Here is a 16,473-nt window from a genome sequence, read left to right as displayed (position 1 = left end):
AGAAATTATAAAATAACTCAGAACACTTCCTGGTGGGCGAAAGGTATTATTTTTGTTTCTGAACCATATTGTCGTCATGTATTTGGTTCTTGGCAACCATCCTTTGAGGTCTATCTGATCCATTTGATAAATATATTATTTTGCTTAATGTACCCTTAGTAACTTGGGCTTAGTTCATTAACTTCAAGGTCTAAATGTAATTATGAGATGACTAATACTCCTTGGCATTTAATGGTAAGCCTTCACTTTCACAACATTCATTAGTTTCTGGTGTTTTGTGATGACAGCTACTTGATATAAGATAAATGGTATCTTCTCCTGATAGGTGTATCCCAATCTCATGGAAATGTGATGGACAGAGAGACTGCAGGGATGGTTCAGACGAGCCATCAACTTGTCCACAGCGATACTGTCAAATTGGACAGTTCCAATGCAATGATGGGAATTGTACTAATCCACATTTCCTATGTAATGCCGTAAGGGATTGTCCTGATGGATCAGATGAAGAGCATGTTCTCTGTGGTATGTTGCATCATCTTATCCCATGATCACTCATTATTAAAGCGGGTTGTTTTTGATAATGACATGTGTGAACTGGAAGACCTAGTCTCTGACTCCCCCCTATCTTTTATAGGAAGCCTGAATACTCCATAAGGCAAGTTTTATGTATTGTGTTTCCCATTTTAGAGCCAGGAAAATAGATTATTCAGATATTATCCTTGGTTCTATATCGTGAAAAGACAACTAACGGTGTGTCCATATTGAAGTATTCATAATTTTACTCAAGACAGCTAGGTGGCACAAGGAGTAGTATAATAGACCTCTAACTAGGAGAAACTCAAATCTGCCTTAACACCATTAATAGCTCTTTGACCCTAGACCAAATCTGCCTAACCTCTGCCTGCCTCAATTCCCTCATTAAAAAAAAAGAAAAGAAAAAAGGATCCTCATAATGCCTATCTCCTGGCTTTGTTGTGGGAATAAAATGAGATAATATTTATAAAGCATCCTGTAAATTCTAAAGCACTATGCAAATGCTATCTATTATTATTCCAGTGATATAGAGCTCAAGTCTTCCATACATTATTCCTGTGGACTCCAAGTTTGAGAACAAGTGCTGTTTGTCTCTGTTTTCCTAGCACCTAGCCAGTGCCTAGCATAGACTAGATACTTAATCAATTTTCATCAACTTATTGATTGATGTGTCCAAAAAACTTCATCACTCAGTTTCCAACCCTCTTATTATTATTCCAACCCTCCAGAAAATCTGCAAGGGTATATTTTTGAACGATGGACACAGTCCTTTGCCAGGCTTGTTGAGATCCACTGTAGCTTGCAATCAGCTGGAATAATGTTTGAGAACTATGAAGTTACTCATACATTAGGAGATAAAAATAGTAAGTGCTAAGCTCCAAATGAGTGGTCCAGACAATAAGGACTGGAGGAGTTCTGTGACGCCCCTAGATGGAGAAAGGCAGAGTAAATAAGAGATACAATCTCTGACTAGATGCAAGGCATTTCCCTGAATTTCTGATCTTTTCAGTGAATCACCAGTGTGAGATCCATCAATGGCAGTGTGCAAACAAACGCTGCATCCCCGAAGCTTGGCAGTGTGATACGGAGGATGACTGTGGTGATAACTCTGATGAAGACAGTGCTCACTGTGCCAGCAGGACCTGCCTGCCGGGCCAGTTTAAGTGTGACAATGGCCGCTGCATTCCTCAGTCGTGGAAGTGCGATGTGGACAATGATTGTGGCGATCACTCAGATGAGCCTATCCACGAATGTAGTAAGTGCCAGTCCACCGATCTCTGTGACTCTGTGCCAGGAAGGCAGCATAGGGCAGTGGCAAGGGTATGAGACATATCAGAGGGACCCGAGTTAAAAACTCAGACACCTTCTAGTGTGACACTTAACCTCTGACCCCTTGTTTCCTTTTCAATAAAACAAGCCTTAATATGAATATTAACATTAATAGTATTGCAAAGAGTTATCTCCCTTTCTCTTATTTCAGACCCTCAAAGAATATCATTTCCTGAACAATGTATTTGGCCATTTGGGCTTCTCATGTTCTGAATGTCTATCTGATTTAATTTATGATTTCCTAAGACTATTGTGTTCAAGTATTGTAATATAGAGAGAGTTTTCCAGTGATATGGGAGAGGATTGCAGAAATATTAAGGATCTGGATGGGGAAAAGGGAAGACAAGTTCTTTTTAGACTTCAAGAACCACAAATGAGATATTCTTTGTAAAGCACTTGTAAGCCTTAAAATGCTACTTAAATATTGTATCATCATCATATTATTTTTATATATTGTATATTCAGTAAATGGGCATATGGTTCATTTTAGCTTTAGCATGAACCACTCAGATCTGGCCATGAGAAGATAGGAGACACTGATGGCATTAGGAACTGGCAGCTTTCCTGAAACCTCAGGTGCTGCTGTTCTCTTTACTCTCATTTCTCATCAATCATTATCTTCGTGTTTTATCCCAGCTCCTATTTTGGGTTTTAGACTAAAGCATAAAGGGATGCCAACACTCTGGTATACATGCTGGGTTTCTCAGGTGCTTAGTACTTTGAAACCAGATTTTTCCTAGGGTAATTAAGCACATTAGTGAAGATTAATCAATTTAGGATTTGATGAAAAAAAAGCAAGAACTAAAGATGATTGCTATAAGTGAAAGTGGAAGAACTTGAAACTGGTAACTTACTGTAGAAGAGACTGGGCTGGTGGCATGGTATAATGGAAACATCACTGGCTTTGGAGTCAGTGGTCTTGGGTTCACATCTCACTTCTGATATTCACTGATGGGGTGATCTTGGGCAAGTTGCTTAACCTCCCTGGGCCTCTGTTTATTCATCTGTAAAATGAAGAAGTTGAATAGAGTGGCCTCTGATATTATTTAATTAAAAACATTTTTGTTGCTAGTGTGATTTTACTAGTAGTGCAATTGTACTACTACTGAAAATACAGTATAAGATAGTGGAAAGACACCTGGGCATCAAGCAAAAAGATTTTGGTTCAAGTTCTTGCTTTATTGCTTACTGTGTCTTCTTGGGTAAAAATTACATCCCTGAACCTCTGTTTCCTCAACTTCAAAATGGAAGAGACTATTTTTTCTATTTCATACAAGTTTTGGGAGATGAAATAATGGATATAAAAATTCTTTGAAAATTATGAAGAGTTATGGTATCACTATTACTATTCCTCAAAATTTATTTATTTGGATTTTAATTTATTTACTGTTATAATTTTAGTTCCAATTTGTCTTTCTTCTCTCTCAATATTTATTGAAAATTGGTAAATATGTCTGAGATGTAGAGTAGATCTAATTAAGTTCATATGTCTCTGAGCTATTTATTCTAATCAAGAATACCATTTATTTCAGTGGGACCTGACTATCGTTGCAACAACCACACAGATTTCAGCTGTAAAACAAATTATCGCTGCATCCCACAGTGGGCAGTGTGCAATGGCTATGATGACTGCCGGGACAACAGTGATGAGCAAGGCTGTGGTATGGCTTGGGATCAGGAATTGAGATTAGAAAGAGATAGATGTTAAGTTTCCCTACCTTTCTGTCATGGCAGCTGATTGTATTATCTTCTATCCTTTTCCTTTTTCCAATTTGTCCCCCCCCCCCAATTATACACCTCTCCCTATCTTGCACCAGAAAAGAACCACAGGTGTTGCATTCCATGGAGATCTTACTGTATATAAAGTCTTGGATGAGGGAAAAAATGTTACATCAAATATAGGAACCTGTACGAGTCTCTTCAAAATGTGAAACCATTGTCTGTAGGAACAACTTCCTATTTTTCCTTATACCAGACTCCTAAAAGAGGATCATTTCCATAACAATGTATTTGGTCATTTGGGCTTTTCATAATCTGAGGATCTTTGTGATTTAATTTATTATCTTCCTCAAATGCTGTGTATAGGTGCACTCTAGAGCAAATTTTATAGGGAACTAGAAGAGGACTACATATAAATTAAGGAAATCTGAATGGGGAGGAGGGAAGACTTTTTTCTAGACTTGAAAAGTATTTGTATTTTGATCTGGGTTGATAGAGAAACTAGAAAAATGGTGAGCAAAAATATTAAATTTTGGCTAATGGCAATATGATGGTGGATAAATGATCAACGAAGGAGACTTGTTGTCCTGCCTTTGGTATAGACTAGTATCTAGAAAACTGTTCATTTTTCCAGCAGTGTTGTGAGAAGAAATGGGTTTAATTTTCAGAAACAAGGAAATTCTAGATTAGTTTAAAAAAAGGATGATATGTAAGGAATATTTTAAAACACTGGAGTATTAAAATCTTTTCCCTTATAGATCTTTAAGAATTATATTGCAGTTGAATTTTACTTTTTTTCCACAGTAAAATAGCACTTATTTTTTCCCCCCTTTCCTGATGGCTTTTTAAAACTTTTGCAATGCCTGTGGCTTTCAGAGGAAATGACTTGCAATCCATTGGGAGATTTCCGTTGCAACAACCACCACTGTATTCCATTACGATGGAAATGTGATGCCTTTGATGACTGCGGGGATGGATCTGATGAACAGAACTGCAGTGAGTTTTTAGTGCTTCCATACTGTCCACCATATTGAGATTTGAGCTTTTTAATTCATCTTTGTCATCTTATTTTTTTTTGGTATTAGTTCATAGGATATTATTTTTTAAATTGTGAGCCATTTCTTCCATTGAAATCTCTGACTCTTCTTCATAATGTGATGGTTAACTTTGGGTTTTAGGAGGTTGTACCAGGATACTGCAAGATCTATATGGAAAGATTCTTGAGTGTAAATCTAGCAATAGGTTTCCGTTGTCTAAATACCAACCTAATTAACTGGAGAAAGCTGCAACTCATCTCCAGAAAGATGATTTTTTTTTTAGTCACAGCAACTCTGAAAAGTTGTCTTCTAAGGCACGGAGGATTTACATTTGGCACGGATGAATGAAATATTTATAGACAAAATCACAGATTCATAAAGCACTAAAGTGAGCTATCTCAAATAAAAAATTAAGAGGTTTGCTGGTATGCAAAATTTTATTCAGCTCATCAAAAAGAAATGACAATGCATCATCATCATCATTATAGTTATGAGTTTTCGGTTCCATCAGAAAGAAATGCAATAATGAGAAGAGAACTAAACAATACCATATATGCAGTCATTGAAAGCAATGTTCTTACAATTATTTGCAGCAAGAGAGAGAGTGAGAGGATTACCTTGAGCTAATGTTATCTTTAAAAGGAGTCAGTGATAAAACTTGATGATCGATTCTATTAAGTATATATATATATATATATCCTACTCATCTATATGTAAAATATGTGGTTTTATTCAATATATGGCCATTACAAATATTTTAGTCATTATTATATAATTAAATTTTTAAAAATTCATTTGTAATATTTAAAATATTAAGATACTGAGTTGACTCCATCCTTCTCTCCCTTCCCTGCATTAGAGAATGCATCATTTGACACAAAGATATATGTTTACATAAAATTGTGTCTTAGTTATTTCTCTTTATCTGTTCTTTCTCTGGAGGTGGACATAAAAAAGTCATTCTTCAAAGAATACTTCTATTGCTCTCTGTAATGTTCTCTTGCTTCTGGTTGCTTTGTTCTTCATGATTTCATGTAGGTCTTTCCATGTTTTTCCAAAATTAATTTGTTCATCATTTCTTACGGTACAGTAGCATACCAGCACAATTATATGCCACACCTTGTTTATCCATTTCCTAATTGTTTCTCAATTTCCAGTTCTTCACTACCACAAAGAAGGATGCCGTAAATATTTTAGAATTTGTAGTTTCCCTTCTTTCCTTAATCACTTAAGGAAATTAGCCTAAGAGTGGTATTGCTGGGTCAAAAGGTATACACAGTTTTATAATCCTTTGAGTATAATTCAGATTGCTTTCCAAAATGGTTGGATCAGTTCATAGTTCCATCAACAATGTATTAGTGTCCCCATTTTCCCATATCACCTCCAACATTTGTAATTTTATCATTTTCACCAGTTTGATAGATGTGAGATGATATTTTAGAGTTGTTTTGATTTGAATTTCTCTAATCAATAATGATTTAGAGCATTTTAAATTTATATTTTATATTTATGTTTTATAGCCATTATATGTTGAGTCACACTCAAATAGCATGTATTTATCTAAAAATATGAATATATTTGTATTAGTTCCATAAGTATCTTGGATATCAGACATTTATCATAAATATTGGGTGTATATGGTCTCTTAACCTAGTTTTATTGTGTTCCTGATTATTGTTTGAGAAAAGTTAGCCTTTTTTTCCCAAGAGTCAGATAAATCTCTTGTTTCAGTACATCATGAAGTCCTAAATGATAACCCAAGGACAATTGTTGCAATGAACTTAAAGTTGATGTAGAATACTTTCTTTTTATAGGTTGGACATATAATAATTTACTTCAAAAGAATTTGCATCCAAGACCATCTCATTCCAGCTCCGCTTAGAGCCCCCATTTACACTTTTGGAATGATGTTATCTTTAATGTGCTTTTCAGAAATGAGATTTCATTTACCAGTTATTTCCTTATTTTCTTTTTAAGCTCCTCGGGAGTGCTCAGAAAGTGAATTCCGTTGTGACAATCAGCGTTGCATTCCTTCCAGATGGATATGTGACCATGACAATGACTGTGAAGATAATTCAGATGAACGAGACTGTGGTACCTATAATATATATCTACTTCTATCTCTATATCACTCTCTCTGTGTTTATGTCTGTAGCTACATTTACTTCTATATCTGTAGCTATATTTATTTCTTTAAAGGAATTGAATAATGCATCACTAGGAAGAACTATATTTAAGTGGTGACTTAAAATATTTTTTCTCTGTCAACTTTATTCTTATAGTTTAGCAGTCTAGTTTTAATTTAAGTTTTAAATGGAGAATTGAGAATAGAACAATGATCTATTGACTTGTAAATCATATGAAAGTTAAAATAGTGATTGTCCTACCTATTTTATATGCTTGAATGTGGTTCTCAAGAAAGTACAAAGGGAGGTCATTAACCCAAAGACTTGACTAGAAGAGGAATCAAAATGCCTTGATTCTCCATGCAGCTTTTGGATAATCAGAACAATAAATACACCAAAAAGATGGAAAATTAAGTCTATGAGAGAAGATTTAAGACATGGATACTATAGAGCATGACACAGGTATAACTGAAGGTAGCATTTCACCATATGTATACGAGGGCAGTACTTTCCATGTCTATATTTTGAAAGGGAATGGTTTTGGATCAATATATTATATAGTGGGAAATATACCATGTTGGGATTCTGCTTACAATTATCTGCTGTGACTTTCAACGTCAGCTTCTCTGTGCTTACATTTCTTCATCAATCAAATGAGGAGACTGAATTAGGTCACCTCTGTGGTCCTTTTTAGTTCTTAACTTATGATCCCAAATGATGAGGGTTAGTTAGGATCTATTATTATCTGAGTATGAATGATAAGATTATTTTTTGTAAATTTTCATTGTCTAGAATTGAGGACCTGCCATCCTGGATATTTCCAGTGCACTAGTGGGCACTGTGTGCCTGAACAATTCAAATGTGATGGAAGCGCTGATTGTCTCGACTTCTCGGATGAAGCCACTTGTCGTAAGTCTAGCTATTTGTAATGAAAACATATATGAAGGAGTGTTTAAGGAAGCCCATTATGAGGAACAAAATGCCCTTAGCTATTTTCTATTCAGTGTTCGTAGGTAAACTAACAATTATCCTGGGAGTCTAATTTGGTCTATTGATTGATTTGATTTTATCTGATGTCTTAGCCAGTATTGCTTATATACATACACTAACAACAACAACAAAAAAGGATACTAATAAAATCCTTTTAAATGGTAGTAGTGACTGTGTCTATGATAATGGAATTATGAGTAGATTATCAATTACTACCCTGCATGTGTGATGGGATTATTCAATTTTAATAGAAGTACAATAGATCTAATATCTTTGTTTTGTGGACAGAGTGCTGGACTTCAGGAAGAAGTCAGGAAAGCTGGAGTCCCAATTTAGCCTCAGATACTTACTAGCTATACAACCCCAGTCAAGTTACTTTACTTCTATGTGCCTCAGTTTCTTCATCTCTAAAATGAGGATAATTTTCACACCTATCTCCCAGGGTTGTTGTGAGGATAAAATCAGCTATATAAAATGAGGAAAACATGTAACTAAATAAAATAGTCATTTTTGGAAAGCTTTATTCAAATGTCTTTATTATTGTTGTTATCATTATTATTGCTATGATAAAGCCAACTGCTATGAATAGATATTTATAGTAGAAACATATATCAGATAAAAATGCACACACATAATTATAATAATTATGAAAAAAGAATGTAAAATAATTTTGATGAGGCGTGAAAAACATACTGAATTCATGGAGCATAAAGTGTCTAAGTTCCCCATGTGAAAAGAAAACCAATGAGAAAAACTGATGACATAATCATTAATAGTTGTTACTCCATTCACTCTCATTAATTACTTAATGAGCATCCATGGCACATAGTTCTTTAGAATAAATAATTTCTTAATAGAAATAATAGAAAATCATATGCAGATCTTCTTTTAATAGTGATGAGAATTAGTCATTGTTATAGCCATTTCTTGTGTATAGAAATAGACACATTTTCAGATATATCTAAAGGTGTTATTTCATTCTGTTGCAAATTGGAGGCCACATAGAACCTGGCTATACTTTGTTGTCTCTCCTGAAGGGATAGTCCATTAGCTTTTGTATATTGGAGATTTCCAGCTGCTATATTGAGGGAATTATAGTAAGCAGGAATCAGTTGGTATTTAGAGTTATGTCAGCAAAAGGAAAAAAAAAACAGAAGCTGTATAGAATAGAGCATTTATAAGACATGAAAATTGCCTTTATCTTGTCCTCAGTCACTAATTTTTCCAATAACTGAGCTGTTTCTTTTTTTTTTTCCACACTAGCCACCCGTTATCCTAATGGCACTTATTGTTCGGCTACCATGTTTGAGTGTAAGAACCATGTCTGCATTCAGCCACTCTGGAAGTGCGATGGTGATGATGACTGTGGAGACAGTTCCGATGAGGAACTTCACCTGTGCTGTAAGGGCAGATAATGGAATGAATGTGTTAACTCTCCCACCTGGGATCATTCAGTCATTCATTCAGCATGTGCTTGGGGGGGGGGGGTGGGAGAGGGTATGAAGAAATCCCTGTCTCTAGGAGCTCCTAGTCTAATAGGGGAGCCAATATGCAAACAACTATGTACAAACAAGATATATAAAGAATAATAGGACATAATCAACAAAGGGAAGACACCAGCATGAAAAGGGATTAGATTTAACTCTTGAAAGAGGTGGGATTTTAGTTGCAATTTGAGGGAAGCAAACTAGAAGATGGAGATGAGGAGGGAGAGCATTCTAGGCATGGGGAACAGCTAATGGAAATGTCCAGAGTTGGGAGATGCAGTGTCTTGTTTGAAGAACAGCAAGGAGGCCAATGTCAAAAAATCAAAGAATACGTGAAAGAAGGTGTTTAAGGTGTAAGAAAACTGAGTGGTATGAGGGTACTAGGTTATGAAAGGATTTGAATGCCTGAGGATTTTGTATTTGGACCCTGGAGCGATAGGGAGCCATATGGTAGGAATAAGGATGGTCTTTACCTGGTACCTTTCTCTTGAGGTAGTGATTTTACACCTTTGGGGATTTGTGACCTCTGTTTACCATTCTTTGTGTTCTGGATGACATATATTTGCTTTATGAAATAAAAGGAAATTAAAATGAGTTATGTTTTAAGCTTTTTGTAGCTCCCGTTGAAATAATTAAAGACACTGGATTGTCTCAAGATGAAAGTGAGATTTACTTCTACAGTGGGTGGAAGTTGGGCAGCTAGGTGGTCCAGGCTTGGAGATAGGAGGTCCTAGGTGCAAATCTGGCCTCAGACACTTGCTGTTTGACTAATCTCAATTGCCTAGCCCTTATTGATCTTCTGTTTTGTAACTTATACTTAGTATCAATTCTAAAACAGAAGGTAGGGCTTTTTTAAAAAAAGAATTTACCATCTCTACTTTCAAGCCTTTCCCTCTTCTCCTTAGTTACCATTTTAAAGTGTATTATTGAGCCATTATGACATGTGGCTATTCTACTTCACACCATGAGGTTATTTTAACTTATTTCAAGCATATTTTTATAGGGATCCCATACTTTCATTCCTGATACTTCCTTACGTGTTAAATTCTAAGCAAATGTCTTAGTAGTCTGCACCTGTAATTGAGGTAAGGAATTGGGAACTGGTACTTCTTCAACAAGATAAATGTTCACAGCTATAAAAAATAAAACCTTGAATCTTAAGGAAATCTAGGTTCTTTTATAGCTATAGTTATATACTTATTTTATAGATATTTGTTCATAAATCCCCTGTTAGATTGTAAGCCCTTTGCAAATAGGGATTGTTTCATTTATGATATTTCTCTCTCCAGTGTTGAGTGCTAAGTGTTGCACTCAGTAAATGCCTATTAATTGATCAACTGATTATAGCCACATTCATGAATGGGGTTAGAATTTTCTTTGAAATTTTGGGTAAAAGGAATTCATTTTCAATTAAATTTCAATAAAGCCTTTTTTTATGAACAATGCCCATAGCTAGCATTTTCCATATAGTTCTCTTATCCTTTCCCCAAAGAAACTCATTAATAACCTCTCATATTTTTAAAGCATTTTAAAATGTAATTCTTGAAAGTTTAATAACATGCTTTCAATTGAAAGCAAAGTACAATTTGATCTTCTTCATTCAGCAAGATCTTATTAAGTTGCATACATATGTATGTGTGTGTGTATGTATTGGGGATTAATCTGAGTTGGCAAAGGTTGGATCTATTGGTGGAATTTCCATTGTTGAAACTTCTTTCACCGCATATTTACTAGACACTGAGAGATGAAAAGACTTGGCTGTGGTCACATATCAGGCAGTCACGAGAGGCAGGATTAGGTTTAGAGTCTTTATGACCTCTTTCTCTACCATGCCCATCATTATAGCCCAGAGTAGACACAAAATCAGTTGAGGATAAGGTCTTTCCTCTTGACTTATTTATACTCTAGGAAGGAAGATATGATGCACATACATGAGCAGCTAGAGAAAAATGCAAAGGCAAATATGCTACTGAGTGGCATGAATGGATAAGGATGCCATATGTAATCATGGAGGGAATCCAAAGCAATGCTTTTTATTTACTAGCTGATTCATTAGTGACTTTGGGCAAACCCCTTAATCTCTCTGAGTCCCATTTTCCTCATTTACAAATAAATGTGTTGGACGAGATGACCTGTGAATCTAAATCTAAATATTAAATTATTTAGTAGGTCAGCCAAATGGCATTTATTAAGCACCTACTGCTATGTGTTAAGCACTGTGCTATGTTAGGGATAAGAACAAAGAGAAAAAATAATTCCTTCCCCTGAGAAACTTATAGTCTAAGGAGCCTATACATGAGGTTGTAATGACGATGCTGGTCGCAATTACAAACAGATTTAGAAGGAAAATCTTTCAGCTTATTTTAAAATGAGAATCTACAAGTGACTTCTTTTCAGAGTGATGTTCTAACATATATTCAAAGTTTAATCTTGCTTTCTTTATTTTTAGTGGATAATCCCTGTAATCCACCCTTCCGGTTTCGATGTGAAAATAATCGTTGCATTTATAGCCATGAGCTGTGTAACCAGGAGGATGACTGTGGGGATGGAAGTGATGAGAAGCCAGAACACTGTAAGTGGATGCTTATTCCCCAAATCAATCTTTTTGAAAGGGACTTTATCCAAGTTTTAGTGAGTGCCCTGTGCTACCTGTTGGGTATACAGAGACTAGAAGTCAAACAATCCCCCACAAAGAGTTTACATCCTACCTGAGGGATAAGTTCATTGAATGAAATAAATATAAGAAAAATAAAGGAAGAAGAGGGTTCTGACAAATGAGGCAAACCAGGGAAGTCCTCACAGTGGTGAAAGCACTTGAACTGAACCTTGAAGGAGGAAGTAAGAATTCTGAGAGGCAGAAAATGCATTTCAGACATGGGAAGAGCTTATGTGAAAGACAGGAAGGGAGAGAGGATGTGGCAGCTAGGGAGCCTCCATTAGTTCAGTTGGGCTCAAACATACAGTTTATGAAGGGGAGAACAGTATGAATTAAGACTGAAAAGGTCAGATTGTTAGAGGTCTAATAAAAGTAATAATAAAACTAACGATAACAATAATAATAATGAACAAGTACTCTGAATCAGGCACTGTGCTAAATGCTTTTTTATAAATATTATTTCATTTGATCCTCAAAACAACCCTGTGAGATAAGTGCTATTATATATCCCCATATTATATTATATGTATGATATACATATTTTACATATACAATATATTTGTATGTATATTATTATATTATATATCCCTATTTTACAGGTGAGGAAACTGAAGCAAGCCAAAGTTAAGTGACTTGTCCAGGGTCACATAGCTAGTACATATTTGAGGCTATAATATTGGGCTCAGAAATCTAGTCCTTTTACCACTTTCATATAGTTTTTAGAGAGAAAGAAGGTCTTCAAGACATAAAAAAGAGAAATAAAATTCTTAAGTAATTCAGAGAGAATTAAGAATAACTAATGGTAGCAGGAGAAATTTTTTACAGGGACAATCTCCAAACCTCATTCTGAAATTTATTGTGTGCTACAGTGGAAAAAGTATTGGTATTGGCATCAGAGGACCTGGAATCAAATTCTTTTTTGTCACTTACCTTGAGCAAATAATTTTATTTTTCTAGACTGAATGTCCCTTAAAGTAGGAGACTAGACTAGAGGGTCTCAGGTAATCTTTCTAGCTCTAAATCTGGAATCTGTCTAGATTTGGTATATATTTCCTTTATAAAGAACTGTTTGAGCTAAATATGCTTGCATAAATTATTTTAAAAACCATACAACACAACTGAACACACTAATAATTAATGAGAAGAAACATAAAGCAATCATAGGGGTTTGTGTAGTTCCAAGAAAAATAGGTAAGTATCCAAACAATTTGACAAGATGAATTGATTGTAAGGTCTCAGAATGTATCTTTCACAAGTAGTAGGAATACATTTTTCCCTTTCCTTTTTAAATTGTTTTTTCTGGTTGAGATGCTAATGCAATATAAGATTGCCCAAATGGGCAAAATAGAGGGTAGAAACAAAAACTAAGGACTTGGATTATCTACACATTGTAATGGCCAATATTAATGTGTGTTGTGATTTTCTGAGTTGTTCAAACAGAAGCCCAAATTACAAATGGCCCAGATTGTCCTCTGTGACTGGAATATACTTCTTTTTCACCTTTGTTGATTAGATTAGCACCCCAAGCTTCCTTCCAGACTCAGCTTCCACAAGCTTTTTTTCTGACATTCTCAGTTGTTAGTATTCTTCTTCTTACCCTCCAAAAGAACTTTGTATATAATTTATATTGCTATATCTGTGTTCTATGTTGTTTTCCTATGATGGAATGTAAGCTCCTTTTGTCTATGAACTGTTTTTTTCCATCTTTTTATTTATAGAATTAGCTCAGTATCTTGGATAACTAAACGAATGACATAGATTACATCTGTACATCTACATACATATGAATATTATGTGTGTGTGTGGAGATAACTGCCTGATATATGTTGCAGCACTGCCTAAGTGAATTCTGATGCTTAAATACTATTGTCCAATGATTGCTGACTGCCATCACACAAAGTATAGTTTTGGCAAAGATTTTGCTTTATAAAATGGAAAAAGTTGATAAAAATTATTTTCTTTTTCTTGAGAAAATCAGGATAAGTACCAAATGACAGTTCAAATTTCATAAATAAATGATGTATTGCTCTTCAGCGATGAAGTTAGTCATGATTTGATGTAGGGTTGTTAATTACTGATCTGTTTTAGATGATTAATCACACAGATTTCTCTTGGTACCTCAAAGAGCAATGCTCCAGTATTTCATATTGGAATACATTTTAAAAAGTGAAAATTCATTTTCCATAAAAGGAAAATTATAGTTTAGAGTTGCATCGGAGTAAAAATTGAATACTATTAAATTTTATCTGAAATGGAACTGGGAAAAGTGTTTTTTTTTTTTCATCTGGAAAATCTTCCTAATCCTCTCAAATTGAGTACAAAGTTGCTCAGTTACCTATTGAATCTGATCCATGTAAAGAACCTCCATCAAAATCTTACTGCATTGTTATGGAGTGAACTTTTGGTTTCAAAGGCTAAACCAATAGAGAACAAGAACCCTGAAAGGAACTATCAAGTGGAAAAAAAATGATGTATATATCACCTGAAGACCACTGTAGCCAATTTAGGAGAGACTCGTCATGGAAGAATTCTACCAGATGATGCTTATTTTTGGCCCCAGAATCTCATAAGTAGTGCACTAAAAAGAGAGGACTGTCAACGAGGGGATTAGCTATGCCAAAGAATGCACAGATAGTTCAAAGAAGGAAAATGAGCAAGTTATGGATGTTTCATTTCCCCTATTTTCTTATTATTTTCTCCTATAAAAGCATCTTTTAGGGTTATCTAGAAAATGGATTCTCTTAATGTGCTGTGCCTTGGATCACCATGAATATCTTATAACCTTTGTTACGTGAGCTTGGACACATCACTTAATCTTCTTGGTTCTCTAGGCTTCTAACCTATAAAATAAGGTGGTTGGACTAGATAGATGGTCCCTTAGGTTCCTTTCCAACTCTAGATCTAGGATTCTATGATTGCATCCTAGAGGGAATTGTATGATCATGTATTATTTGGTTGTGTTAAGATAGACTTGTTTTGATGGAGGTGAAACTATGGTTAAAAGATGTTTACTTCAGAGACAGTGTATATGGATGGTAGGTTATAGAAAAGTGAAAAAATGTTAAAACAGGATTCTGCCCTCCCTCTTCCCCTGTGAATCGAATCTCCCTTCTCTGAAATTGAACACATTGCAGCTATGAATTTAGATCTGGATCAGGTCAGAATGGACACTGGAGAAGGGGAGAACTTATTATACACTGAAAAAGGGAATCCTGGGCAACATCCACTCCACCCCGTCCAAAGCCTCCCCCGCTCAAAAAAGTACCAAAACCAATGTTCAGGAAGGAATTTTGACTTTGAACCTTTTTTTTTTTTAATATAGGTATGAATTCGACCACTAAACCTTGTGTGGAAGATGAATTCAAGTGTGGCAATGGGCACTGTATTCCTTTGAGTTATGTGTGTGATAACTTTGATGATTGTGGGAACCATTTTGATGAGACAGGCTGCAGTAAGTAAAATTTATGATAACATTATCACATATTTGTAATAATGATGCTATCTCCTCACACCCTTGATTTTGCTCCTTTCCTTCTTTCTCTAGGACTTTGTTCTGGTCATTGCTTCCTTTTTCTCATGTTTCTTTTAACTTCTCTCTCTTGCTCCCATGCTCAATCCATAAACTTTCCTTTTTACACTTCTACTCCATTGAATTATTATCTTGCCTTTTTCTTTTACTTCACTGCTAAATTTATTTAAAATATTAAAAAAACATTTATTTAATATTTTTGTTAAAGTTATGAGGTTGTTTCCCTCTTTCTCTCTCTCTATCCTACACTGGAAAAAGCATGATTTGATAAGTATATATATATATATATATATATACACACACACACACATATATTTATATTGACATAGGTAATTGTATATATCTTCTGCTAAACTTTTTAAAAAGTATTTTTAAATACCAATGCCTTTATTTTCCTACTACTTATTTTCTTCTTTTCCCCTTGCAATTTGTCCTCTTACCATTCCCACTACACTGAAATAGAACTCTTTTTTTTTTTAAACCCTTACCTTTCATCTTGGAATTAATATCGTGTATATTGAATACTGTGTGTTGAGTCACACAGCTGAGAAGTGTTTGAGGCCAAATTTGAACCTAGGACCTTCCATCTCTAGAATTGGCTCTCAATCCATTGACCCACCAAGCTGCCCTGAAATATAACTCTTAAAGGTCACCAATGGGGGGCAACTGGGTAGCTCAGTGGATTGAGAGTCAGGCCTAGAGACGGGAGGTCCTAGGTTCAAATCTGGCCTCAGACACTTCCCAGCTGTGTGACCCTGGGCAAGTCACTTGACCCCCATTGCCTAGCCCTTACCACTCTTCTGCCTTGGAACCAATACACAGTATTGACTCCAAGACAGAAGATAAGGGTTTAAAGAAAAAAAAAGTCACCAATGGCCTCCAAAAACTAAATCCAGTGGTCCCTTTTTAGTCCTTAGCCTCTTTTTATTACTAAATACTTTCTCCTTCCATGGCTTCAGAGATTCTATTTTCCTATCTTTTACTCATTCTTTAATTTCCTTTGCTAGCTTTACATCATCTTCCCAACCTCCTAATGTGAGTGTTTCACCATGCTGTGTCCTTGACT

At 35.2% G+C, this 16,473-nt stretch overlaps 1 protein-coding gene across 3 annotated transcripts in view; it reads left to right on the top strand.

Annotated features, from left to right (window-relative positions):
- The window catches only part of LRP2 (LDL receptor related protein 2), a 253,034-nt gene that overhangs the window by 195,828 nt on the left and 40,733 nt on the right, over positions 1-16,473 (top strand). For all 3 annotated transcript variants that reach the window (XM_056793983.1, XM_056793982.1, XM_056793984.1), the window contains exons 55-63: positions 326-522; positions 1,544-1,789; positions 3,396-3,524; positions 4,459-4,578; positions 6,597-6,713; positions 7,538-7,654; positions 8,999-9,136; positions 11,672-11,794; positions 15,201-15,329. In XM_056793983.1, coding sequence (XP_056649961.1) covers positions 326-522; positions 1,544-1,789; positions 3,396-3,524; positions 4,459-4,578; positions 6,597-6,713; positions 7,538-7,654; positions 8,999-9,136; positions 11,672-11,794; positions 15,201-15,329 — 1,316 coding nt within the window. The remainder of the gene's footprint in view (positions 1-325; positions 523-1,543; positions 1,790-3,395; positions 3,525-4,458; positions 4,579-6,596; positions 6,714-7,537; positions 7,655-8,998; positions 9,137-11,671; positions 11,795-15,200; positions 15,330-16,473) is intronic.

Source organism: Monodelphis domestica, chromosome 4, assembly GCF_027887165.1.
Source record: "Monodelphis domestica isolate mMonDom1 chromosome 4, mMonDom1.pri, whole genome shotgun sequence".
Taxonomy (NCBI): Eukaryota; Metazoa; Chordata; class Mammalia; order Didelphimorphia; family Didelphidae; genus Monodelphis; species Monodelphis domestica.
Note: the sequence above shows the minus strand (reverse complement) of the source record. Positions and strands in the feature narration are given on the sequence as shown.